Raw genomic sequence first — 26,662 nt, forward strand, 5'->3', positions numbered from 1 at the left:
AATGTTTTGTCATTAATCCACTTCTGTTTTAAGTAAATGTAGGTGAAGCAGTAGCACTTACCTGATAGAAAATTTTAAACTTTAGTCTTTGGTTGTCTTAAACACTGTTGGTGGAAGCAAGTATACCAAGCAGTCAGTAGCATGTTTGTCAATTCCAAGAAGTTTGTTAGTTTTCCTTCTATTTTTATTCAGGAGTTTTAGGCATTAAATTGTCTATCTATGATGCTCCTACCATCCAGCAACTCCCTGAAGATGACCACAGCAAAAGTAGTCTGCAAAACTGGTGAATTGTGCAAACAATGCACTAGTTGCCCTCTACCAGTGGCCTGTTAGGGTGAAGCACAGGAATTTACTAGTTATGGAGATCCTATTGCTGTGGCCACCCCCTTTAAAGGAGTTCCAGTTGAGAACAGGCATCAGAGATAAAGTATATAGATAGTGAAGTTCTTAAAAGAAATGTACATCAACCAGTGGCCAAAATTTTTTTGAAAGGACGTATAGAAGTACTTTATAGTATACGGTAACGGTCAGTGCAAACATCCTTCAGAAGTTTTATAAAGTGCATGGAAGAAATGGTTTGAGATGGAGCACCACAGGGGCAAAACTCCCTCCTTGCACAGTACAAATTGGTAATGCCACCATATTTGCCCCACTCCACCACTACCATGACTGCTGTTGTCACTTTAGGGCCCTAGGTGATTGCTGTCCTTCTGAAAGTTTTTGGTTCTTGCTCTTGCAAAAAAAGAAAAAAATCTATGGTAAAATTATCTTGGCACTATATAGTTGACCCAGCATTGTGGTTTTGAGTTAACCCTTTTGCTGTGGCATTCCTAATTTCCAAGATACAGTGTGCAGTATATTCTCAGATTAAACAAAAATATCAATTACCTAGAACAATTTTCTTCAAAATATGAATCTAGGGAAAAACAATTGTTACATGCCCATTAACATGTGCTTCAAGATATTTGAGATACACCAGGAATACTCTTGGGCATATGTAACAATGTATTTTTTTTAATTATTTTTGTTGCATTAATTACTAAGTGTTTTCATCAGTATCTAAGATCTTGTAAGACTTGCTGTTTCACAAATAATGGCATAATGTGAGTGTCCATATCTTTTACATATTTCCTCTACATCCCTACCTAGACTGACCTGTGTAGAGAACAGTTTATCTTGTAGCATCAAGAAACTGCATAAGGTGCCACTACCAGCACAGGGGAAGAGTAATACACTTCAGCTAACATAAAAATCCATGGGAAGAATTTTGAAAGTCCATGTGCATTGTGGAGCATTAAATATAAATTTTTTTGTGGACTGCATTTGTGGTATGGAGCACTTAAAGGATTTGACATTAATTAATCTTGATTGTTCTTGACATTTTGTTTTTAGTGATAGGTATGCTGGGTAATCAGTGCTTGTGCATGGTGTGGAAGCTAATCTTTAATGCACAGGTAATTATATGGAGAAGGTAGTATATACGTGCACTCATATTGTTGGGAAATGCTTGGTATTGTGTGTGCAGTATTGTCCGTAATGATTATTCGAGTTACTCCAAACAGGCTACTGAAGTGGTAACTGTAAAAGTACCTTCCCATGGTGCTTCTGTGGATGGCACTTGCAATGGGACTGATGGAACTCAATCAATCACTCTCTCCTGGGGTGAGAAGGAAGAAATTTCAAGTGCTACAATGACTTTCACTGAATCGAAGGATAATTGGGAAGTCTCATCATTCGTTGCTTCTCTCTTCATGGACAATAATACATTCCCTAACACTGTAAATCTTGGTGAGTATATTTTTCTCCATGTTGTTAATGACTGTTTCAGGAGAATTGTTTAAGATAGAATAGTGAATAAAGACTTTAGCTGGTGTCATTAATTACTTATCTAAAATTGGTGAGGTTGGAAAAAATGCATGTAGTTTTGAAATGTAATGAAAGTATGACATTATTGACGACAGTAGTAAAAGGTTTGGTGAAGTCCCTGCAGTGGATGAAACAGCAAAAGGAATTAATTGTAAATTGTACTAAATTTAGGTATGCTGTCACCAGGCTTCCTACTGGCCTTTTGAACCTGATTTCTGCCTTGTATTGGACGTTTGGACGTTAATGACACCAGGCTTCCTGCCACCCGCTTTTAACCTAATTTCTGCCTATTGTTGGACATTAACGACTTTTATATTAGCCAGGTTCTTCCTGTCTCTTGGCTCCCACTTTTGTTTTATCAGGTTTCCTTGCTCATTTCTTGCTTGTCACGTCCCTTCCACATGTTTTCCAGTTTCCTTGCCAGTCCATCCTCTTTACTAAATTCCTATTTAGAATATAGCTTATAGGTTCTAACAGACAAGGGTGACCCTAAAGCATCCTGAGTATAATTATCCTAGGGTGACAGTTGTACAGACATACTGACCTGCTCAGGACTTGATACATCTTCAGTACCTCACCCAGTACATTGATTACCCCTACAGTTCCATTATCCCTTAATTTTTTGTGTTACATTACTGGAAACACTGTTGTACATCAGGATGTTGTAAATAGAGCATTTGAAGCCCATGAGTGGTGGATGAATGGAATAAAATGTCACTGGACATGGTTAACTCATGGGACAGTATACACAAGTTTTAGTAGTTTTATGATGGACTGTTGAGATTAGGGCCCCGACAGTGTAATATCCCTTCCCCATATGTTACAGATGGGTAACACGTAACTTCACTTACCCTTTTTTTTTTCCTCCCCACTTCCATATAAACTAGACAGTGCACCCTCATTTATATGTTAGTAAACACAACCCCCAATACATGGTTGCTTAAATCAGAACTACAGCCAGAGCACCTGCTTGGTTCCTGCAATAATGTACCCTTTTTCACACTACTAGGGGCATAAATGGCAAATAGCCCACTTATTGTAGTTCTTCATTCAAACTCCCATCAGCCTTGAACTCCGTTTCATTCCTTCTTTGTTCTTGTCCTCTTTAACCATAAATTTTTTCCCCAGAGCATAATTGAACCATTGTACCCTTTTTCCTTTAAAACAAACTTGTTTGCAGATTTTTTTCCCTTTCAAATGCAACATCTTTCCCTTTTCATCTTTGCAATTGTATACATTTTCAGACACACTGTTCAGTCAGTTTAAGAATGTAGAGACAAAAAAGGTTTTCAGCCTTCGCCTCATCCATTTGTTACCCCTTGTGGCATGCAGGAGATACATGGATAGAAAAGTTGCTCTTTTCCCCATGGATACAATATCTAGGGACTTTACTATCATGTACATCTATAAAAGTACACACTTGTTTGACGTTACTCCTTTATCAGATGTGGAGTACTTACCCTCAAAATTATTTTCCCTTTTACTGGTAAAACTGCATGTTTTGGTTATAATTCCTTTCATTTTCATTTTGCAAACACACTTTCCAATTGCAAACATTCACTTGTAATGCATAAGATTCGTTTATCCTATTACCCCTCCTTTATTTACTGCTTGTTATATCTATCTTTACCTGTTACCCATTCCAACTAGAAATCCCTCAAAGGGGTGGCCACAGCAACAGTTTCTCCATAACTAATGAACTCTCTACTAGTGCTGCTTTTTGGCCGTAGTGCTTCTAACAGGCCACTGGCAGAGGGCATGTCTAGTGCAGTGTTCATTATGACTACTATTTCTAATGCTCCTACTTACTACTACTACCTGAATGTTCCTACCTACTACTACCATTTTGTCAAAAGGCAGGGCTAGCGCAGGAAAATCTAGTTACGAAGAATGAAACTAGTTAGATGTTAGTTATTACATATGACTAGTAGAGATTGTATGTAACCCACATGTGCTTGTTAGGTTCACTTAAGGAACTATAATTTTCTTTATCTTTACAGGTAATACTTTGGAATTGGTAATGTACTATGACCTGAGCCCCATTGAGGTAGCAGTCAATCACAGTTTCACCTGCCACTCCTCCTTGTCAACCACCAACGTAACTGGAACCATTGGAAAGGATGATTACAGTTTGCCATTAGCATCTGCCCTCGATGCGATCCAGATTGAAGCTTTCAACAAAATTCCAAATGAACCAGACTTTTTGGATTGTAAGTACTGAATTAGTTTTGTAATTGTATAATTTTAAGGACCCTTTTTCCAGGGGCTTCTAAAACTTGATTGTTGCACAGTAATAGGTAGCAGAGGAAGGATGGACTCTTCACATGGGAGTACATAAGTAGGTAATCGTTGTGGTAGTCTGAAAATAGTGGTAGAATCAAAATATTAAAGCATATGGCACCTTAACCACCCATTTCTCCTTCCAGCTCAACTGCTGGCAGGAAAAAACGTTAAAAACCATTGGGGATGGGGTAAATTATACAGAAAAATCTGAACTACTAAAAGATCCCCATCAGTTTGATATTGGCACTTCAGTCAGATACTGAAAGACAATAGTGGCGAATTGAATTTATTAAGAAGTATTTGTCCAACCTTGAATTCAAGGTCTTATGTAGTCTTTGCATTAATACATGGGGAGTTAGCTTATTCCTGTGTTCCACCAGATGTGTAACGAGATGTACGAAAACAATTACCCACATTGCGATTATACAGGTACTGAACCATTTATCTGGATTTCAGAAATTGGTTATTTTTTTTAAAATGGTTAGTTTTGAATGTCGCAGTTTGTTTGGCTTGTGTGTTGATTTGGCAAGACATACCTGCCATGCGATAGTTCAAGCAGGCCGGTCGCTGTGGACAGTTGTCCCTCGTTTAAAATTTGTGTTTGTCCCAACATGATTTTCATTTAATACCATGTCTAAAAGAGCAGCAGAAAGGCACCTTGCTATTGGACAGCCAAAAAGGAAACATTGTACTCAGTATGTGGAAGTTACTGAAGAAACTCCATAAAGGTGCTAGTGCAGCATTTGAGTGAGGAATATGGTGTTGATATATCTATGTCAAGAAATTGAAGGAACAAATACTTAGATTTTATGGTGACTGTGATGTTCCAGAAATTCTTGAAATCCAGGTCACCTCCAGTCCCAAGCTTTCCAGATAAATGGTACAGTACCTGTATTGCCTTTATATATAAACTTCATACCATTATATCTTATTTGAGTCTATCAAATGAACAAATTGTCAAATTTTGTTTCAAACTCAAGCTGATCATTTTTGTCCTCCCGGATAACATTCTTTCCACATTCTTCAGCACTCCCAGAATCTTTACCCTCGCCCAGCCATCGACTCTTCCATGGTTCCATTTATGTCCCCTCCTAAGAATGTAAAGCACTTCCATCTCCAGTTCTTGTGAACTTATACCACAACGAACCAGTCTCTCAACCCTGCTGAACCTAGTAGTAACTTTTTTTTTTTATTTGCATTCATATAGAGTTTTCTTTCACACATGCCTGTTGATCATATATTGTACTCACCAAGGCATGATTGTGTGTATCCTTTTTAAACTAGGCATTCCTAATCACCAGTCCTTTTTCAGCACACAAATACATAAGCTGTTCACCATTTCCATTCATAACACTTGATCCCCCATGACTCCAGTTACCCCCTCTTTTGTCACATTTAAATCCTCCATCACCATTACCTGGTTTCTTATATCAAACTGGATGATACTTTCGAGTTTGTTCCCCAAACACTTGCTTCATGATCTTTCTCTTCATCACCAGTCTTAACAGTGACTCATCTCTTGCTGCCCTTTTTGCAATTTTACACATCCACAAACTCATGTAACCATTCTTCCCCTTGACTTTTGAGATGTTTCACTCAAGCTAGAACATCCAGGTTTTTCCTCAAACATACTATTCTCTCCTTCCTCCATTTTGGTTACATTCATGAAGTGGTTGAGCACTTCCTGCTTGGCCCTTTCTTCAGTTGCTTATTTTAGAAATTTAAAATTAAAAGTGTGGATCTCCAGCCCCATTCATGCATCCATGAAGTCACTTTGTAGGACACGCAGGGAACATGAAGGTAGATTTTTTCCCTACTCTAGGGATAAAGCACTTAATATATAGGAAAATTAAAGTTCATATGGCAGAGACAGCAGCAGCAATTTATTGATTGCTGACTAGTGAAAGTGAAATAGATTGTAAATGTGGAGTTATGGAGTATGAGATAGGAAGTTATCTTGTGATATCTGTGCTGAGAGGGGTTTATTCCTTGCAAGCACCTTTTTTTTTCAGAAGATAATCTAGTTTTACTTGGATGAGGAACGTTGTAAGAGAATAGCAAAAAGCCTTGTTTAACTGGCAGATGGAGATGTAAAAGTGTTGGCAAGCGAGATGAATGGGGAAAAAATGCTGGGAGTAGTATTAACAGCAGGGTAACTGAAAGCCTAGATGGAAATGTAGGGATGCAGTCATGTGTGAATGATTTAAATTTGAGAAATACTAAACAAGGTGGTGGAAATAATAGTTGAATGCAAGGTCATGAGATATAGGAATTAAAATGGCAATGCATGGTGGATGGAAGAGATTAGAAATGCTGTGGAATAGCACATTTACTGTAGAAAGAAGTTGACCATTTTTATGACTTTCAAGTATTTTCGTGTACACAAACAGTAGCATGAGGCATACCATGAACCAACTCTTTCACCTGTTCATTGCACTGCTGACATGACCTTAGATGTTGTCTCCCTTGCTGTTGGATGTGCTCTTACTGGTCTTATTTCATTAACTAACTCGAATGTTTTTCTTCCAGCTGTTCACTGTACTGCTGACAACACCTCAGATGTCGTCCCCATTGCTGTTGGATGTGCTCTTGCTGGTCTTGTTATAATTGTGTTGATTGCATACTTGGTTGGTCGTCGTCGACGTTCCGGTGCCTACCAGTCTGTGTAGAATGGTTCAAGATTTAAAGTATATCATTTACTGAATGAGTTTTAATCTCAAAATTTTGGCCAGAAAATATAGGGTATAAATATATTGTGGTTGACCTGTGATAGTGGTACATAGAGGCCTAAGAAGGGTAGGGGGAATTAATTTGTCCAAATTGGTCCTTGCCTCTTAACAAAAGTTTCTGAATAGTTGCTGCCATAACACCAGATGGTTTTTGCCATGTTATTCTAATTGAGCATTTTTGGTTACTTATATTGTTTTGAAAGGAGCACAGGTTGTGGTAGTTAATAGCTAGGGTAAAAAGTTTTCTTATATGAAGGGTGTCCATCATTGTAATTAATTTCTTGTAAATAACTTGGATGATAAGTTTGAAAAGTAGATCCCCACCCCTCAATGATATTTTTATATATATTGGTGTCCTGTATGACAGTTGTTATAACATAATAAGCTTAGATCTGATTTTGTAGTCTTTATTTCCAGTAAACATAATCAGCCATTTTTTGGGCTTGTGCCATTATATATCTAATCAAGATATCAAAAGAAGTGATGGAATGAGGAAAATGTAAGACTACGGCAGACACTGGGCTTTAATAATCTTGTTGGAAAAAGAGTCCATGGTGCATGAAAGAATGGCAGTTGTAAATATCTAGTTTCTTAGTGTGATAGTTAAAAAGCTTAGCACCAATCTGAAAAGTATTATGATCCTCGCTAATAACAAAAATGGCTGGTCTTGTATGATGTTCAGTGCTGGGTATCTGGGGGGCTTAAGTTAATAGTTTAATGAATGTTATTACTGTTCATATTAAGATCTTTAAGAGGTTTGTATGTATTTAAACATTAAAGCTGAAGTAATTTAAAAAGTCTAGTCAAGATTCATCCTTGCTTGCTTTCCCTAATTTAATATAAAGTAAGCAAATTTGAGTTTTGAATGTAAAATAACCACATGTAGCATGGTTGATAGGTAATATTGGGCTGTAATTGTGTAGGTAGTAGTCTCAACATTCCAGGGAAACAAAAATTTAACAAAATTGGTTAACAATCTTTCAAGTAACCTTGTTAAGCAGCAGTGTTTTACGAGCTTTATGCTTGGCTCGTGAAAAAATTCGCTTACTGATTTTTTTTTTTTTTTTTTTAATTGGGGTCCACCATTGAAATGAATTTATTTTTAAAAATCTGAAAAACCGAAGTCTTGGGTACATTATCGAAATTACTTTCAAACTGCTTTACTGTTAAAAAAGCATGCTGTTTGTACGTTACAAATAAGCCCCAATTTGAAGCATGTGACCCAAGCCTTCTGTGTGTTGAAGTATTGTTATGGATGTAAGTATTTTACCATGTGAAGTTTGTAAATTTTTCACTTAAAAGACAGTGAGATGAAATCCCCATTGTTTAAATAATCCCTTATACATACAAATTTTTTACTAGTGAAGATTACTTGAGCAAATGAATGCCTAAATTAAGGTCATCTTGGTAGATGTATATTTTATTATACTTTATCGCTACTTCCCATGTCAGCAAGGTGGCGCCAGGAAAGTGATAAAGAACAACCCATCCACTTAATATGCACATATCATACACATGTACACATTCACATTATCCTGCCTCCAATCGATTCCCAGTACCACCCTGCCCCACAGGAAATGGCACCACTGCTACCACTTTAGCAGGTAGCACTATGAAAAACAACAAAAATGGCCACATCTGTTCACTATCTGTCTCAAGCTGTCATGTGTAATGCACCAAAACCACAGCACCCTATCCACATCCAGGCCCCACAAACCTTTCCATGGTTCACCACAGATGTTACACATTCCCTGGATGTCCAGTGACATGTCAATCCAGGTATACCACATTCCTATTCACTCTACTCCTTACACCTCTCTTGCCCTCCTGTGTGTTCAAGCCCCTATCACTCGAAATATTTTTAACACCAACCTTCCACCTCCAATGTGGTCTCCCACTTCTTGTTCCCTCCACCTTTGACACATATATCATTTGTCAACCTTTCCTCGCTCATCCTGCCCATATGACCAAAACATTTCAATACCCTCTTATCTCTTAACCACACAACTCTTACCCTTTCACTACTTATTCAAACCACCTCACACCACTTGCTGTCCTCAAACATTTCATTTCTAATGCATCCACCCTCCTATCTATAGCCCATGCCAATACCATATAATATTGTTGGAACTACTATTCCTTCAAATAAACCCATATTTACTCTGTTAACGTTATCTCTTTCCTTACATTCTTCATAGCTCCCAGAACCTTTGACCACACCCAACTACCCACTCCTGCTTCCATGGTTCCATTCACACGGTCCAGCTGTCATGTGAAATGCACTGAAACTACAGCTCCCTATCCACGTCCAGGCCCCACAGACCTTGACATACTTGCTCGCTGCCTTCCATATTCTGGGCCACCCAGCCCCGCAGAAAACTGCGTCGCTACCCCATGTCAGCGAGATAGCACCAAGAAAGGCCACATGGTCAAAAGATTGCAACGTCTAAGATAACTACACAGAATTCCCTAAATCTTTCACGAATGACCAGACGTTACGAAAATTGGAAAGGATATCACCAGTAGCTCTAGCCCTACAGATGCCATGCTGGTGACTAGAGAAGACTGTTTCAAGGTTATGGGAGTCAAGGAGGGACTCAGACTTTAGAAATGGTAGATGTCAAAATAATACGATGATAGAGGGGTCAGAACAGTCTCTCTTCTTAGAGATCAGACGTATCGATGAATGCTTCCAAGGAAAATGAAATGTTTTGGTTTTGAAACAAATATAATAGTCAAGCACAAGTGTAAATTGAGAGGCACACTTTCAATGCATGGGGATGGATGTCGTGTGTCCAGAGAAAGTAGGGCTTTTTGGACAACAGGAAATGATTACTGGAAGGGGCATAGGATTAGCAAAAAAATAAAAAATGTTGGTCATCCAAGGCAGCATTAGAGGCGAGTTACTTTTAGAGAATGCTATAATAGTCAGAAAAGTCAAGGAAAGGTAGAGATGAAGTTACAATAGATGCCATAAGCTAAAGACCTGTTAGTGGATGATGAGGGATTTGTTGAGAAATATCCATTAACTCTTGAGACCTTTATCAAAGAAGGTTATTCTCCTCGGCAAATTTTTTTGATGTGGACGACTGGATTATTTTGGAAGAGGATGCCTTTGAAAGTGTACAAATGCCATTAAGAGAAGACTATTCCAGGATTCAAAGCTGCTTGTGTGTGTGTGTGAAGTAAAAGATTTTTTGGTATCAAAGGGAGGTTTGTGGTTTCAATTTTTTTCCAATGGAGGAGCTTTATAATTGAAAGATCTAGGATACTTTACCTTGGATCGAGTAAGTAATTAAAGGGTAAGAGGTGTGTGGTTAAGAGAGTAGGGTGTAGTGTAGTGAAATGGTTTGGACATATGGAGAGAATGAGAGGAAAGATTGACAAGAGGATATATGTCACAGGTGAAGGGAACAAGGAGAAGTAGGAGACCAAATTGGAGGTGGAAGGATGGAGTGAAAAAGATTTTGAGTGACTGAGGCCTGAACATACAAGAGGGTTGGGAGGAACTGAGTGAATTGGAACGATGTGGCATACCAGGGTTGACGTGCTGTCAGTGGACTGATCCAAGGCATGTGAAGTGTCTGGGGTAAACCATGGAAAGGTTTGAGGGTATGGATGTGGATAGGGAGCTGTGATTTCGGTGCATTACACATGACAGCTGTAAACTGTGAACGAATGTGGCCTTATTAGTCTGTTTTCCTGGTGTTCTGGTTCCTGGTGCTACCTGGCTGTAGAAGAGGGGTAGCGATGCTGTTTCTTGTGAGGTAGGGTCACAGTGGTGCATGAGATCTAGTACAGATGCACCTTGACTCACAATTTGATTACATAAGAAATCCATTTAAGTTGATGCTCCTTGACTTACGTTGGGGTTACATTCCAATAGACCCTTTTAATGTGTGGCGGGGTGGCGATGGGAATGAATAAAGGCAGATAGTATGAATTATGTACGTGTGTATATGTCTGTGCGTGTATATATATGTATACGTTGAGATGTATAGGTATGTATATTTGAGTGTGTGGACGTGTATGTATATACATGTGTATGTGGGTGGGTTGGGCCATTCTTTCGTCTGTTTCCTTGCGCTACCTTGCTAACGCGGGAGACAGCGACAAAGCAAAATAAATAAAAAGTTGAAAATATCAGAATTCCGAAATACATTTAATACTGTACATCTAGCCTACTGATCATAGATTAGCCTACCCTACCTTAACCCATTAAAGGTGGTAGTCACCTAATGTTCATACAGTATAAGCCGGACAACTTTAGGTTATGTTGGGCTATTTTGCATGTTTTATTTTAATTTTGCGGTGGCATTACTGTCATCTAATATCATGGCCTCGTTTACCCATTCCTGTAAACAGCTGCCCTCGCTTGCCCATCTGTGGTCAGCGCCAGTATTTATTGTTATCTAACATTCGTACAGTAGTAGGTGGGCAGTGTTACTTAGCGCTAGGCCCTTCTGCATCGTAATCATATGGTGAAATTGGGTGATGTGACATCTCTGATATGTTAATAGATATGCTTAAATGATAAATTGTGTAAAACAAAAGTGATTGCAAGAGTCCCCTAGCCTCATTCCAGGTGTGCCTGATAAGCTGCCCGAGTCCTCCAGTGCTACTTCTCCCTTCCTCCCACAGCCAGCTATGACAGTATCACGTAAGTAACACCTCTAACCTTCGATTTTCATCCAATTTTACCTACTTGTGTATAATACTGGCTTATTCCTTGATACTAAATTATTCCTAAAATATGTTGCCTTACACAGATACATAAAATATTGTTTAATGGGTTAAACATTCTCAAGACACTTGCATTAGTCTACAGTTGAGCAAAATCATCTAATACAAAGCCTATTTTATAATAGTGTTGATTATCTCACCATCGTAAAGTTGAAAATTTTTAAGTCAAACCACTGTAAGTCGGTGGTCATCTGTATATGCATAAAACCCCGAGGAAGGAAACATGGTAAGTTCCTAAGTGCATTTTCATGTAATGATCACATTGAAAGACGAAGAACGTTCAGTTGATATACAAGAGATGTAGCCGTTTACAAATTTTGCCTACAATAAAGAAAGATGCATCCACATAAGTAAACATATACATAATATTTTTTTCTATTATACTTTGTCGCTGTCTCCCACATTAGCGAGGTAGCGCAAGGAAAAAGATGAAAGAATGGCCCAACTGACCCACATACACATATATACATACATGCCCACACATGCACATATACATGCATACCTATACATTTCAATGTATACATACATAGACAAATACATATATACACATGTACATATTCATGCTTGCTGCCCTCAGCCATTCCCTTCAACACCCCACCACACATGAAATGGCATCCCCCTCCCCCACATGTGCACAAGGTAGCACTAGGAAGACAACAAAGGCCACATTTGTTCACACTCAGTCTCTATCTGTCATGTGTAATGCACTGAAACCACAGCTCCCTTTCCACATCTATGCCCTACAAAACTTTCCATGGTTTACCCAAGATGCTTCACATGCCCTGCTTCAATCCATTGACAGCACGTCAACCCAGGTGTACCACATCGTTTCAATTCACTCTACTCCTTGCATGCCTTTCACCCTCCTGCATGTTCAGGCCCTGATGGCTCAAAATCTTTTTCACTCCATCCTTCCACCTCCAATTTGGTTTCCCACTTCTCATTCCCCACCTCCACCTCTTGACACATATATCCTCTTTGTCAATCTTTTCTCACTCATTCTTTCCATGTGACCAAACCATTTCAATACACCCTCTTCCGCTCTCTCAACCACACATCTCTCTTACCCTTTCATTACATATTGTCCTCAAACATCTCATTTCCAACACATCCATCCTCCTCTGCACAACCCTATCTATAGGCCATGCCTTGCAACCATATAACATTGTTAGAACCACTATTCCTTCCAACATACCCATTTTTGCTTTCTGAGATAATGTTCTCGCCTTCCACACAATCTTCAATGCTCCTAGATCCTTCACTCCCTTCCCCACCGTGACTCATTTCCATGGTTTCATCTGTTAAATCCACTCCCAGATATCTTTAACACTTCACTTCCTCCAGTTTTTCTCCATTCAAACTTACCTCCCAATTGACTTGTCCTTCAATCTTTTTGGACCTAATAACCATGCTCTTATTCACATTTACTCTCAGCTTTCTTCTTTCACACACTTTACCAAACTCAGTCACCAGCTTCTGCAATTTCTTACCTGCATCAGCCACCAGCGAACAACAACTGACTCACTTCCTAAGCCCTCTCATCCACCACAGACTACATTCTTGCATTTACCTCCCTAACAACCCCATCCATAAACAAATTAAACAACCATGGAGACATTACGCACCCCTGCTGCAAACCAACATTTACTAGGAACCAATCACTTTCCTCTCTTCCTACTCGTACACATGCCCTACATCCTCGATAAAAACTTTTCACTGGTTCTAGCAACTTGCCTCCTCCCACACCATATACTCTTAATACCTTCCACAGAACATCTCTATCAACTCTTATCATATGCCTTCTCTAGATCCAGAAATGCCACATACAAATCCATTTGTTTCTCTAAGTATTTCTCACATACATTCTTCAAAGCAAACACCTGATCCACATATCCTCTACCACTTTTGAAACAACACTGCTCTTCCCCAATCTGATGCTCTGTACATGCCTTCATCCTCTCAATCAATACCCTCCCATATAATTTCCCAGGAATAATACTCAACAAACTTATAACTCTAATTTGAACACTCACCTTTATCCCCCCTTTGCCTTTGTACAATGGCACTATGCATGCCTTCCGCCAATCCTCAGGTACTTCACCATGAGCCATGCATATACTGAATATCCTCACCAACCAGTCAACAACACAGTCACCCCATTTTAAATAAATTCCATGGCAATACCATCCAAAGCCGTTGCAGTGCCAGCTTTTATCTTCTGCAAAGCTTTCACTACCTCTTCTCTGTTTACCAAATCATTTTCCCTAACCCTCTCACTTTGCACACCACCTTGACCAAAACACCCTAGATCTGCCACTCTATCATCTAACACTTTCAATAAACCTTCAAAATACAAACTCCATCTCCTTCTCACATCACCACTACTTGTTATTACTTCCCCATTAGCCCCCTTTACCGACATTCCCACTTGTTCTCTTGTCTTATGCACTTTATTTACCTCCTTCCAAAACATCTTTTTGTTCTCCCTAAAATTCAATGATACTCTCACCCTAACTGTTATTTGCCCTCTTTTTCACCTCTTGCACCTTTCTCTTGACCTCCAGCCTCTTCCTTTTATACATCTACCAGTCATTTGCACTATTTCCCTGCAAAAATCATCCAAATGCCTCTCTCTTCTCTTTCACTAATAATCTTACTTCTTCATTCCACCACTTGCTACCCTTCCTAATCTGCCCACCTCCCACATTTCTCATGCCACAAGCATCTTTTTTGCAAGCTATCACTGCTTCCCTAAATACATCCCATTCCTCCCCCACTCCCCTTACATCCTTTGCTCTCACCTTTTTCCATTCTGCATTCAGTCTCACCTGGTACTTCCTCACACAAGTCTCCTTCCCAAGCTCACTCACTCTCACCAATCTCTTCACCCCAACATTCTCTCTTCTTTTCTGAAAACCTCTACAAATCTTCACCTTCGCCTCCACAAGATAATGATCAGACAACCCTCCAGTTGCACCTCTTAGCACATTAACATCCAAAAGTCTCTATTTCACGCATCTATCAATTAACACATAAGTCAATCTCTCCTACTTACAGACTTATACTTATGTATATCTCTCTTTTTAAACCAAGTATTCCCAATCACCAGTCCTTTTTCAGCACATAAACCTACAAGCTCTTCACCATTTCCATTTACAACACTGAACACCCCATGTACACCAATTATTCCCTCAACTGCCACATTATTCACCTTTGCATTCAAATCACCCATCACTATAACCCAGTCTTGTGCATCAAAACTACTAACACACTCACTCAACTGCTCCCAAAACACTTACCTCTCATGATTTTTCTTCTCATGCCCAGGTGCATACTCAGGTGCTACTCCTTCCTTTGCTCTTGTCCTCTCACCAACCCCAGACTTTACTCCCAAAACATTCCCAAACAACTCTTCCTCTTTCCCCTTAAGCTTCGTTTTACTCGGAGCCAAAACATCCAGGTTCCTTTCCTCAAACATACTACCTATCTCTCCTTTTTTCTCATCTTGGTTACATCCACACACATTTAGATACCCAAATCTGAGCCTTCGAGGAGGATGAGCACTCCCTGCATGACTCCTTGTTTCCCCTTTTAGAAAGTTAAAATACAAGGAGGGGAGGGTTTCTAGCCCCCTGCTCCCATCCCCTTAATACATGTACATATACATGCATAAACAAACATGACATTCTTTTTTATATACTTAGTAGCTGTTTCCTGGATTAGCGAGGTAGCACTAGGAAACAGATGAAAGAATGGCGATACATATGCATACACAGACATATTCAGACATGTATACACAAGTACAAATTCATACTTGCTGCCTTCATCCATGGCACACATGAAACCGCGCGCACACCCCGCACGAGCACGAGAGGTAGCACTAGGAAAAAACAAAAAAGGCCACATTCATTCACACCCAGTCTCTAGCTGTCATGTGTAATGCACTAAAACCACAGCTCCCTTTCCACATCCAGTCCCCACAAAACGTCCCATGCTTTACCCCAGACGCTTCACATGCCCTGGTTCAATCCACTGACAGCACATCGACCCCGGTATACCACATCAATCCAATTCACTCTATTCTTTGCACGCCTTTCACCCTCCTGTATGTTCAGGCCCTGATTGCTCAAAATCTTTTTCACTCCATCCTTCCACCTCCAGTTTGATCTCCCACTTCTCGTTCCTTCCACCTGAGACGTTAGTGTGAACAAATGTGGCCTTTGTTGTCTTTTCCTAGCACTACCTCACGTGCGTGTGGGGGTAGGGGGGGGTGTCATTTCGTGTGTGACAGGGTGGCAAAGGGAAATGAAAAAAGGCAGCAAGTATGAATTATGTACATGTGTGTGTATGTGTATGTATATATATATGTATAGGTATGTATATGTGGAAGTAAGGGGAGTGGGGGAGGAATGGGATGTATTTAGGGAATCGGTGATGGATTGCACAAAAGATGCTTGTGGCATGAGAAGAGTGGGAGGTGGGTTGATTAGAAAGGGTAGTGAGTGGTGGGATGAAGAAGTAAGAGTGTTAGTGAAAGAGAAGAGAGAGGCATTTGGACGATTTTTGCAGGGAAAAAATGCAGTGGGAGACGTATAAAAGAAAGAGACAGGAGGTCAAGAGAAAGGTGCAAGAGGTGAAAAAAAGGGCAAATGAGAGTTGGGGTGAGAGAGTATCATTAAATTTTAGGGAGAATAAAAAGATGTTCTGGAAGGAGGTAAATAAAGTGCGTAAGACAAGGGAGCAAATGGGAACTTCAGTGAAGGGCGCAAATGGGGAGGTGATAACAAGTAGTGGTGATGTGAGGAGATGGAGTGAGTATTTTGAAGGTTTGTTGAATGTGTTTGATGATAGAGTGGCAGATATAGGGTGTTTTGGTCGAGGTGGTGCGCGGGGTGAGAGGGTTAGGGAAAATGATTTGGTAAACAGAGAAGAGGTAGTAAAAGCTTTGCGGAAGATGAAAGCCAGCAAGGCAGCAGGTTTGGATGGTATTGCAGTGGAATTTATTAAAAAAGGGGGTGACTGTATTGTTGACTGGTTGGTAAGGTTATTTAATGTATGTATGACTCACGGTGAGGTGCCTGAGGATTGGCGGAATGCGTGCATAGTGCCATTGTACAAAGGCAAAGGGGATAAGAGTGAGTGCTCAAATTACAGAGGTATAAGTTTGATGAGTATTCCTGGTAAATTATATGGGAGGGTATTGATTGAGAGGGTGAAGGCATGTACAGAGCATCAGATTGGGGAAGAGCAGTGTGGTTTCAGAAGTGGTAGAGGATGTGTGGATCAGGTGTTTGCTTTGAAGAATGTATGTGAGAAATACTTAGAAAAGCAAATGGATTTGTATGTAGCATTTATGGATCTGGAGAAGGCATATGATAGAGTTGATAGAGATGCTCTGTGGAAGGTATTAAGAATATATGGTGTGGGAGGCAAGTTGTTAGAAGCAGTGAAAAGTTTTTATCGAGGATGTAAGGCATGTGTACGTGTAGGAAGAGAGGAAAGTGATTGGTTCTCAGTGAATGTAGGTTTGCGGCAGGGGTGTGTGATGTCTCCATGGTTGTTTAATTTGTTTATGGATGGGGTTGTTAGGGAGGTGAATGCAAGAGTTTTGGAAAGAGGGGCAAGTATGAAGTCTGTTGGGGATGAGAGAGCTTGGGAAGTGAGTCAGTTGTTGTTCGCTGATGATACAGCGCTGGTGGCTGATTCATGTGAGAAACTGCAGAAGCTGGTGACTGAGTTTGGTAAAGTGTGTGAAAGAAGAAAGTTAAGAGTAAATGTGAATAAGAGCAAGGTTATTAGGTACAGTAGGGTTGAGGGTCAAGTCAATTGGGAGGTGAGTTTGAATGGAGAAAAACTGGAGGAAGTGAAGTGTTTTAGATATCTGGGAGTGGATCTGGCAGCGGATGGAACCATGGAAGTGGAAGTGGATCATAGGGTGGGGGAGGGGGCGAAAATTCTGGGAGCCTTGAAGAATGTGTGGAAGTCGAGAACATTATCTCGGAAAGCAAAAATGGGTATGTTTGAAGGAATAGTGGTTCCAACAATGTTGTATGGTTGCGAGGCATGGGCTATGGATAGAGTTGTGCGCAGGAGGATGGATGTGCTGGAAATGAGATGTTTGAGGACAATGTGTGGTGTGAGGTGGTTTGATCGAGTAAGTAACGTAAGGGTAAGAGAGATGTGTGGAAATAAAAAGAGCGTGGTTGAGAGAGCAGAGGAAGGTGTTTTGAAATGGTTTGGGCACATGGAGAGAATGAGTGAGGAAAGATTGACCAAGAGGATATATGTGTCGGAGGTGGAGGGAACGAGGAGAAGAGGGAGACCAAATTGGAGGTGGAAAGATGGAGTGAAAAAGATTTTGTGTGATCGAGGCCTGAACATGCAGGAGGGTGAAAGGAGGGCAAGGAATAGAGTGAATTGGAGCAATGTGGTATACCGGGGTTGACGTGCTGTCAGTGGATTGAATCGGGGCATGTCAAGCGTCTGGGGTAAACCATGGAAAGCTGTGTAGGTATGTATATTTGTGTGTGTGGACGTATGTATATACATGTGTATGGGGGTGGGTTGGGCCATTTCTTTCGTCTGTTTCCTTGCGCTACCTCGCAAACGCGGGAGACAGCGACAAAGCAAAAGAAAAAAAAAAATGTATATGTGCCTGTGTGTATATACACGTGTACGTGGGTGGGTTGGGCCATTCTTTCGTCTGTTTCCTTGAGCTACCTCACTAACACGGGAGACAGCAACGAAGTATAACATAAATATATACTTATACAAAAGTACATATTTATACTTCCTTTCTGTTATACCTTCCTGATGCCATCCCACCCCACAGGAAACATCACAAATCATTAAAAGAATTAAAAATTATAAATTCTCCTCCCAGACACCTGATCGCCGCCCCATGAGAGTGATGTAGCGCCAGGAAACAGATGAAGAAGGGCAATATGTGCTCACACCCATACATGAGCTATTGTGTAACATCAAAAAATCCAGAGCTCCCTGTCAACATCCAGGCTGCAAAGACCTTTCCATGCTTCACCCCAGACATTTTACAGCACATTGACCCTACTGTACCATATCAATACAATTCACTCTATTCCATGCACTGGTTTCTCTCTCCAGCATGTTCAGGCCCTGATCACTCAAAATCTTTCTGACTCAATCCTTCCATCTTCAATTTGGTCTGTTCCATCCACTTCTGATGAAATATCATCTATCTCAACATTGCCTCACTCATTTTCTCATGTCCAAACCATTTCAACACACCCTCATTTGCTCTTTCAACCACTCTTTCCATTACCACATCTCTTACCCTTTCATTATTTACTTGATCAAACCACCTCAACACATATTCTTTACTTTTTTCAAGTTTCTTACTTAATTTCATGGTATGTCCTCTAGTTGCTTGATCCCTAGATCTCTCAAAGAAATGTGTGTGTGTGTGTAAACAATACTTCACCTGCCTGGTCTTCCACCCTCTCGAAGGAAACATAACAAAGCTGTAAATCACACTAAATAAAGCACTCAGAACAATCACTGGCTGCCTAGCAACCACAAACACACAGTCTTCACTTGAAACAAAGATCCAAGCAGTGAAAGTCACATCTTAACATGCTTGGCCCTCAATTTTATGCAACAGCACTAAACCCCATTGCAAGACCCCTCATTAGAGGGATTCTAAGGGGGTTTGAATTCTTCGACCCAAAAACTGCATTTGTGGATGAGCGCCACAGTGCACAATTTTCACTAAAAACCAAGTATATATGGTATTTGTGAAGGATGCCAGTGAAATAATATTATCGAACACTCGTAAAGGGAGTTCGTTTTAATGCACTTCCTTGTGGGACATCATTTTCTTGCAAAATATTTATTCTTTAGTTTAAAAGTTGTCTTTTCACGAATTTTTGATAAAACCTGGCAAATTATCTCAAAATATGAAGTATGCAATTTCATCATAAGAATGTTTTGCCAAGTCTTGTCAAGGCATTTTTTTTTTTTTTTGCTATCTAAATTTTCCTTTTATCTTAACGTAATTTTTATATTTGTCTATCTAGTTTGCTTCCACAATTAGGGAAACCAAATTGTTGACCCATATCAATTTTTTAATTGTTAATGGAAAAGAAGTCTTTAATCAATCTTTCCATGAATTTGCATAATCTAATCATTCTTTCCATGAATTTGCATAATCATATCAGCGCAGTTGCTAACATTAATTTGGGTTCATGAACCATCCCTCTCATGTTGGATAGGTAGGGCACGAGCAATGGTGCCATGCCTCCAGGTAATTTTGATTAGATCAAATGTCAATAAAAACATGGAATAACCACAATCTTTTGCCAGGTGTGAGTAATGGAGTAGATTATTTTGGACAGTCTATGGGCAAACTTGAATTTTCCATTTGTGCATCAGCTGATGTGATCAAGAAGACTGGATGTAATCCAGCTTGCATGAAAATTCAAAGCATGAAGCTGAAGCAAATGAGCCTTTGTTCTGATTCGACACAACTACCTAACACTCACATATGGAGATGTGACAGCTAGGAAAAGGAACAAAAAGTTTAATGTCCTACCCAACAATAAACTTTTAAACACGTAATTTTTTTTGGATATGCGTAAGGCATGAAAAGACCACTGGTAGTGCCAAACCTTTCAGCTGTGAAGGGTTCCTGAACCATGGATGTCAGACTCAACTTTGTATATGTACACGAAGGCATCTATCTATCAGTATCTCTGATGCCTGTTTCAACCAGAAGTCCCTCAAAGGGGGGAGGAAACAGCGTCTCCATAACTAGTGATACTTCAATGCTGCCTTTTAGCCTTTAGTGCCTCACCCTTAACAGGCCATAGGCAAAAGGCACCTCTTATGCAGTGTTTACAAAGGCTCCAACAATGTTCCTACTGACTTTTTCTACCAAATGCTCCTCCCTAAATGTTCCTTTGCCAAAAGGCAGGACAAGCTCACTGCGCTCACCGCAGGAAACTTAGAGTTACGAAGAAAGAGCTGTACAAGGTAAATGTTGTCGAGTGTTATGTATGATTTTACGTATGACAAGGAGAGATTGTACGTCTGTGGACAGAATGCCATTAGTCCAAATATGGGTGAGGCAGAAAGAAAAGACAGTTACCTGAGTCAGAGGAGTGCAACTTCATAACCAATGAAGTGCTGGCTTGCTATGCAGGCACCACAAACCCTCCTGATACCATGCGGGTAGTATTGGTAATATACTTCCCTAGTTGTTGGCTGCTTACCAACTACTTCCTACTACATGAAGGAACAAGTGCAACTATAAGGAAACTGATCAGCTGAGGTCAACCAGCAACTGAAGGAATTAACTGAATCTTAATACTATATCCATAACTATTCCAGCAGCACAAATTGGGTGGAAACGTTTGTATGATTGACCTTTCCTTTAAGTTCGAACACCCCAAGCATACAGGGTCATCACTTTATTGCAATTCATTATGGATCCAAAGCATCATTATTCCAAGCAAAAGAAAGGTAGTAAGCCGTAGAGAACTTGGAAAACACACCCATTAAAGTTAGGTATGGTTAGGAGAGGATTTGTGATCATTTGGATTATTGATGCTTTGGGATTATAATGCTTTTGGACATTATAAATATACCAATAATTCAAGTTTTCTCTGAAGCACTGTTTGCTTCTCATTAAGCCAGTACTGGATACTGCTTAAATTCTACATACAATGAACTGTTGAGGTTTAATGTTACAAATAAATAGGATTGTCATAAATCCATTTCTTAGATCCAGTTGCCTAAATGTCATAAAATCATCTGAATGCCTATCCAATGCATTATTTATGGTAATAGATAAGCAGACAGATGTTGATTGCCTGCACAGGGCTACAAAGCAATTGAAAAGTCACCTTCAGCAAAGCTGTCTTATTGGGGTACAGTCTCGTCAAAGAACTGATCACTGAAATGAATCTACATTTCCCTGTGCTAACTTATGCTGCAGGACCCTTTAAAAAGGTCTTGGCAATATCAGGACTCTTTCATAGAAATTGGCCTTGAGGTAATTATGAAAAAATAAACATGCAAACAAACTTCGATGAAAAAATCCTTGGAAGTCATGGTCCTATCACTTTGTGTAGAAAATCATAATACAGTACCTTCTATGTAAAATTCTATGGATGATCCTGGGATGACAGTAAATTCAAAACTGAAATATGCAACTAGCTGAACTCCTATCACGTTAACAGGAGGGAGGTGGTCACGCTCACCTGCCTCTAAACTACCTATTACACCTTCCTTTAGCTTCATAATGATATAGCACTTCCCTCCATAATACATACACTGCAACAGGACTCTCAAGAACAGAAACACGTCCTCACACGGTTTAAAAGACAATTCATTAGGGAAAAAAATTAACAATACCATAGACTTGAATATTACTTAGTATGACATGAGTTTGGTAAAGTGTGTGAAAGAAGAATGTTAAGAGTAAATGTGAATAAGAGCAAGGTTATTAGGTACAGTAGGGTTGAGGGTCAAGTCAATTGGGAGGTAAGTTTGAATGGAGAAAAACTGGAGGAAGTAAAGTGTTTTAGATATCTGGGAGTGGATCTGGCAGCGGATGGAACCATGGAAGCGGAAGTGGATCATAGGGTGGGGGAGGGGGGCGAAAATTATGGGAGCCTTGAAGAATGTGTGGAAGTCGAGAACATTATCTCGGAAAGCAAAAATGGGTATGTTTGAAGGAATAGTGGTTCCAACAATGTTGTATGGTTGCGAGGCGTGGGCTATGGATAGAGTTGTGCGCAGGAGGATGGATGCGCTGGAAATGAGATGTTTGAGGACGATGTGTGGTGTGAGGTGGTTTGATCAGGTAAGTAACGTAAGGGTAAGAGAGATGTGTGGAAATAAAAAGAGCGTGGTTGAGAGAGCAGAAGAGGGTGTTTTGAAATGGTTTGGTCACATGGAGAGAATGAGTGAGGAAAGATTGACCAAGAGGATATATGTGTCGGAGGTGGAGGGAACGAGGAGAAGTGGGAGACCAAATTGGAGGTGGAAAGATGGAGTGAAAAAGATTTTGTGTGATCAGGGCCTGAACATGCAGGAGGGTGAAAGGAGGGCAAGAAATAGAGTGAATTGGAGCGATGTGGTATACCGGGGTTGACGTGCTGTCAGTGGATTGAATCAGGGCATGTGAAGCGTCTGGGGTAAACCATGGAAAGCTGTGTAGGTATGTATATTTGTGTGTGTGGACATATGTATATACATGTGTATGGGTTGGGCCATTTCTTTCGTCTGTTTCCTTGCGCTACCTCGCAAACGCGGGAGACAAAAAAAAAAATGTTGCTATGGTGCATCACAAAAACATTTTAAAAATCAGGATGAAATTAATACCAATGAAGTCCTTCTTAGTAATAAGTAATACAGACTGTGGGAGAATGATTTTGAGCATTTTCTTTTCCTATGACTTATAAATTTTATAGGTGGTAAAAGTGGGCTATGATTATTAAGAAATATGCGGGGTAAAAGAACATAAAACTATAACATGCCAACCATCACCTAAACTTGTATAACAGCCAGGATTTACACTAATCTCCGACATATAATTGACATACAGTGCAGAGAAACCCTGCCTACCATAGTTCTGCCAACTGGAATACTGAGTACAAATGCTTACATTAATTTACACCATTTTACCAACAATATCATTAATGCCCATGGTTTCCCACATTATCAGCACATGCACATTCTGATGGTGTGGGAAACCATGGGCATTCAATATTAGATGCCATGGTTGGTAAAATGGTTTAAATTATTGTAATCATTTGTTCTCAGTACTACAGTTGGTAGAACTATAGTAGGCAGGGTTTCTCTGCACTGTATGTCAATTATATGTCAGAGATTAGTGTAAATCCTGGCTTTTATGCAAGTTGAGGTGATGGTTTTCATTGGCTGACAGGTTATAGTTTCATGTTCTTTTACCCCACATATTTTTTCGTAATCCTAGCCCTCTTTTACCACCTATAAAATTTATAAATCATAGGAAAAGAAAATGCTCTAAATCATTCTCCCACAGTTGGTATTACTTATTACTAAGGACTCCACTGGTATTAATTTCATCCTGATGTTTAGAATTGTTTTTTGTGGTGCCCCATAGCAACATGTCATACTATGTAATATTTAAGTGTTAGGAGGTACGTGGAATGCTGAAGTTAAGGGAAAGCACGAAGTGTGTCACAATCATGTGATGTTAATAAGTCAAGTGTCAAGGCACGCTGCTTTGCTGAGAGTACAGAGGCCAAGTGAGAAGCATCATGGGTGACAATAATACGGTAAGTAGGTCTTATAAATTGTTTTTGCAAGTCAAAAGATGCCAAAAACACTTGCAATTTTCCTTCTGCCCAAATGGGTGCAAGCAACAGAAGGAAGTTAATGCTCTCTGCAAAAAACTCTCCACCTGAATGCAAGTTACATCACAACACTTAAATTTCTTCAAATACCTACAGAGTGAATTTTGAGTGCTAGAACTCGGGTTTTCATGGGTTCTTTGAAAAACAATAATTTAGCCTCATATTTTCCCAAATCATCAAATCACTCCCTATAAACAATATAACAGGCTAAGGACTGATACTTCACACTCCCTGCTCTAAATCTTTTTGACACATCTTAAGGTTCATTATTTCGTGCTTCTTCTTAATCCAAAATTTAATTCTATGAGACCTCTAAGCTTGAGCTTCCTTGTCATTAGTTACATTTATACTATCACTAATTTACCTCTGCACTATTACTAGCCCCGCATAAAATAATTTTGTTTAATGCTAATGCTGTATTCTGTTAAGGAGATACAACTGCAGTTGTGGAGCATGATTTGAAGCATTACATTTTACTAAATATCAAATAAGGTAATATGTAATGTTATATGTGGGTTTCATTATGTCTGTAAATAATAAAAAAAATATCAAAACAACCTTTGGAAATCTCATTCAACCTACCTAAAAGTTAGAGTTTATCTCAATGTCCATTACTCTTTTAGGCAGTCCCCTCAACTACTGAGCACTGCAAAAATAATACCAAATGTTAACAAACATGAAATGGCTAGCAGCCATGCGATCTCCAGCAGCAGATAAATCTAACGATGGAATAAGGTGGGTAAAGAAGAAAGAATACTTCGAGTATCACAGAATGTAACTACAGGAGGAAGGAAATGCTGAAAATTCTTCCCTTCTCGTATTTCATTTTCTAAAAGTTGAGTCGAAAGGAGCCAAGCAAGTACTCGACCTTACCTAAGGCTCAGGCGTATGAATGGACATGGATATAACCAAGACGATAAAGGATACAAGGAGTAAGTTTGAGGAGACGAACCTTAATGTTCTATATGTAAAGTGAAACGGTTCAAAGGGAAGGGAATAAAGGTTGAGACGAAAACATGGAAGGAACGAGACATGCAAAGGGCAAGAGCGAATTAGACCTCAATGGGGTTGAACGAGGGAATATGAAGCTGTAGAACAATGAGGTCTGTGGGGGCCTGGTTAATTATACGAGACTCTGGTTTTAAAAAAATACACACAGCTGGAGTGCACATGCGGGCAAAAGAGGCATTCTCTTCGTTCCTGGCGTTACTCCAACAGGAAAAAAAAAGGAATAAGATTCTTCTAGTACCATTCTGACAACTAGGTAAGATCAGATGGATTTTATAGAGTTCAACTGATACACTAAATATTTCCTATATACTTAAACATAAATGAACCATACATTAAATGGATTAATACACACAAAATCATGAACCAGCTAAAATACAGAGGCGGAGCTAAACTAGTAAATCACATCATCCAACAGGAAAAAATAATGATGGAGACTGACCTATAAACCTTAAATCTGGCAGACTTACCAAGCAATGCCAAAGTCCCGACTCGCCTCTTGATTTCCCGCAAACACCACCACCGCCATTGGGACTTGGCTGGCATCCATATTCCAAACACCTCTGGAAACCACAGTATCTTTTAAATCCAGGGGGCTACTGGAATTGCAAACATCCAGGAACGCTAGGAGACTCCTGGATACGACAGGTATCCTCAAAAATCCAAAAGCATTCTGGAAATCTGTGACGGGATATCACACTTGACTACACTGATATCTCTAAAGTCTATCATTTCCTGAGTCTACCTACTAGCTAATTAATTAAGCTGAGCTCTTTTTGACCTACCTCGATATAAATGACATTTCCAGAGGCCCTATATGCACTAAATTTTGATAAAAACGTCACCTGAGCTCAGCTGTCAGACTTACCTCAACACATGTTGCAAAAAAAAAGGAGGATTTTAGTCAACATAAAAACAAATATTAGAAAAGGAATTTTTTTTCAATTGCAATAAAAGCTTAAAGTATATAAGAAATAATTTTATTAGTTGAAAAATTAATACAAAAATTGGTATACATGGCTTACAAAGTTTATTAACCTAAATAGCTATCATACATATTATAGCGTTTTATTTGATAGCCGAAGTACATGAATGAGAACTACCAGAATAAATTTTTTTTTAAGAAATAATGGCCACAAATCACGTGAAATATCAGTGTCACTTAAATGCCAATTAATTTTTCATCATCTAGATATATTTTGCATCAAATAACAAAGGTAGACCACAGTAGTAAATTTTGTTCATCTCTTGACAAATGTCCACTATACTTTCCCTTAATATGCACTTCTTTGACTCAAATACTTGTATGCTCATGAACAATGCCTAAATCGAAAGAGCAACTTAATTTCACAAAATAAATAGTCTTTACAATAGAGTCAGTTTTTTTTTTTCCTCCACCCTTGATACATTTCTTCCTCAAAATGTAACAGTACTTTCTTGAAGGTATATTTTGTTGGACCTAAAAGATATCCATTCCATATAATGAAAGAGTCAATAACAGGAATTTTTCAATTGATTACAATTAATTGTCCGCAGGTGGGCACTCCATCTCATCAAATCTATGAAAGTCACAGCCTGCTTCAAGTTCTACACTGTGACACTCTGTGAAAGCTTCACAGTAGCGTTATAATATGATTCAAAATCTTTCTTGGG

At 39.4% G+C, this 26,662-nt stretch overlaps 1 protein-coding gene and 1 long non-coding RNA gene across 2 annotated transcripts in view; one reads left to right on the top strand and one right to left on the bottom strand.

Moving 5' to 3' along the window:
* Window positions 1–8,194, top strand: part of LOC139745725 (LAMP family protein lmp-1-like) — a 22,195-nt gene extending 14,001 nt beyond the window's left edge. The window contains exons 3-5 of the mRNA XM_071656207.1: window positions 1,563–1,788; window positions 3,867–4,076; window positions 6,679–8,194. Coding sequence (XP_071512308.1) covers window positions 1,563–1,788; window positions 3,867–4,076; window positions 6,679–6,818 — 576 coding nt within the window. The 3' untranslated portion in view covers window positions 6,819–8,194. The remainder of the gene's footprint in view (window positions 1–1,562; window positions 1,789–3,866; window positions 4,077–6,678) is intronic.
* Window positions 6,566–25,838, bottom strand: LOC139745726 (uncharacterized). Its single transcript, XR_011711919.1, has 2 exons — window positions 25,480–25,838; window positions 6,566–6,810 (listed from the first exon to the last, which is right to left on the bottom strand). It is a non-coding gene; the product is annotated as an uncharacterized lncRNA (long non-coding RNA).
* Window positions 25,839–26,662: the final 824 nt, after the last annotated feature.

Source organism: Panulirus ornatus, chromosome 62, assembly GCF_036320965.1.
Source record: "Panulirus ornatus isolate Po-2019 chromosome 62, ASM3632096v1, whole genome shotgun sequence".
Lineage (NCBI taxonomy): Eukaryota > Metazoa > Arthropoda > Malacostraca > Decapoda > Palinuridae > Panulirus > Panulirus ornatus.